The sequence below is a fragment of the Penicillium cataractarum genome (genome assembly GCF_028827025.1).
Source record: "Penicillium cataractarum strain IBT 29864 chromosome Unknown utg000002l, whole genome shotgun sequence".
NCBI classification, from domain to species: domain Eukaryota; kingdom Fungi; phylum Ascomycota; class Eurotiomycetes; order Eurotiales; family Aspergillaceae; genus Penicillium; species Penicillium cataractarum.
Genome location: NW_026622738.1, coordinates 3,612,654 through 3,614,677, shown reverse-complemented (window position 1 = coordinate 3,614,677; position 2,024 = coordinate 3,612,654). Strand labels below are relative to the sequence as shown.

At 55.2% G+C, this 2,024-nt stretch overlaps 1 protein-coding gene across 1 annotated transcript; it reads left to right on the top strand.

Annotated features, from left to right (window-relative positions):
• Positions 1–636: 636 nt before the first annotated feature.
• Positions 637–1,773, top strand: N7496_003378 (casein kinase II subunit beta; the record flags this gene model as incomplete). The annotated part of the gene is made up of 1 exon (XM_056696309.1): positions 637–1,773. The coding sequence occupies one exon, from the start codon at positions 637–639 to the stop codon at positions 1,771–1,773; it is 1,137 nt and encodes a 378-aa protein (XP_056558521.1).
• Positions 1,774–2,024: the final 251 nt, after the last annotated feature.

Here is a 2,024-nt window from a genome sequence, read left to right as displayed (position 1 = left end):
CTCATTTCACTCCACCCACCGACCGAACTGAGCCGCGATTGGGCTCCCTCTACCAGGTCGACAAGCAACACCAAGACGTGGCTCACCCCACCTCTGAGCCGAGTCTGAACTTCTCGTTGAATTCACCCTGGGTGAGTTCTCTTCCTACTTCTATCAAACTTCGTCCAAAGTGATGGGAAACTGATAAGCGGCTTGTGGGGCTAGGCTGAGATACGGGTGTTCTCGACTTTGATCGCACAACCTCACCCCTCCCGCAAATTGCCATGACCGTCTAGCTTTCCCCACCTAAACATCGGCCTCACCCCCTCTCTCATCGGCCAAAGGTACGATCTTCAATTTCGAGTGACGATTGAGTCAATTCAAACCGTCCATTGCTTCCACACCGTCCACCGGAGCTCCTCCCCGCTGTCCCCACGTAAGCAGCGTTGATCCTTTCACCGTCGCCGTTCCCAACCCCTCAGATTTTCGCGTGACGAGGTCGCTTCGTCGGCGCCGAATTCCACCCGCTTGTCCATCAACAATCTCGGCAACGTGTCGAGAGAGACTGGTTCGGCGTTGGCCGACGGCCTGGATAGGCTGGATCTGAGTCAACTGTCTGAATCAACCCTTTCCTCGTCCGTCTCTGCCTCATTCGATATGTCGTCGTCAGAGGGTGCGCCGGAGTCATGGATCTCCTCCTTTTGCTCGTTGATGGGCCATGAGTTCTTTGCCGAAGTGTCGGAGGACTTCATCGAGGATGATTTCAATCTCACCGGGTTGCAGTCCCAGGTGCCAATGTACAAGGAGGCCCTGGAGATGATTCTGGACGTGGAGCCAGAAGATGACGAGGAGGAAGAGGAAGAAGAAGAGGAGGAGGAAGATGAGGATGAGGTTCTGGGCGACGAGCGACCCCTCGGCTACCGGAGGGCAGGCGACCGCCGGCATGCTCGCGTCGCGAGTGACTTGAGCGTTATCGAGAGCTCCGCAGAGCTGCTTTACGGACTGATCCACCAGCGGTACATTACCTCGCGCCCCGGTATCCAACAGATGCTTGAAAAATATGAAATGCAACATTTCGGTGTCTGCCCCCGCGTCAACTGCGGAGGTTGTAAGGTCCTTCCCGTCGGCCGATCTGATACCCCGGGCCAGGAAACGGTCAAGCTCTTCTGCCCCGGTTGCATGGATATCTACACCCCGCCTAACAGCCGCTTCCACTCCGTGGATGGCGCATTCTTCGGCACGACTTTCGGATGCCTTTTCTTCATGACCTTCCCAGATCTTAGCGTCGGATCACGCCTGGACGGTCCCCTGTCTGCTGCAGCCCGAGCTCAGTCTACGCTAGCCAACCGATCCCCTCCTCCCCAGATGCCGAACGAACCACCCACTCCCGAAGAGCAACCCGTCGAAATCAACGGCATGCACACGTCTAACTTCTGCCCCGGCCTCGGACGCGGCAAGATCTACGACCCCAAGATCTACGGATTTAAGGTATCCGAGGTCTCGCGGGTCGGCCCGCGCATGAAGTGGCTGCGAATGAAGCCGAGGGATATCTACGAGGTGGATGAGGCACGCAACTACGAATTGAATGCTGCAGACCGCGAGGAAGAGGCACGGGAACACGAAGCACGCGAACGTGAGGCTGACAATGATGGCGATACGGAAATGAATGCTGAACAATCACAAGAAGCGGCAATTGCGAATCGGAAAAAGGCACCCATGCGCCGACGACGACAGGGACCCAGCCAGACGGCACCTTCGGACCAAATGAGTGTGCAGAGCGCAGAGATCGGCTAGGCGAAAGGAGTTGGTTAATACTGTGCGAATTGAGTTGTGTCGGACCGGATTGATGAGCGACTTTTTCAAATCTACAACAATCTTTCTCATCAGCGGATGCTTTCAAGATGGAGTCTTGTATTGTATTACAGTGGTGGGTTAGAGTTCAAGGCAATGGTGGAAGGAAGTAGCCGGGGATTGATGATGATGACGACAGACGATGCGTTGGGTTCATTTATTTCTTTTTCTCTGGTTCGAATGGGATGTTTACT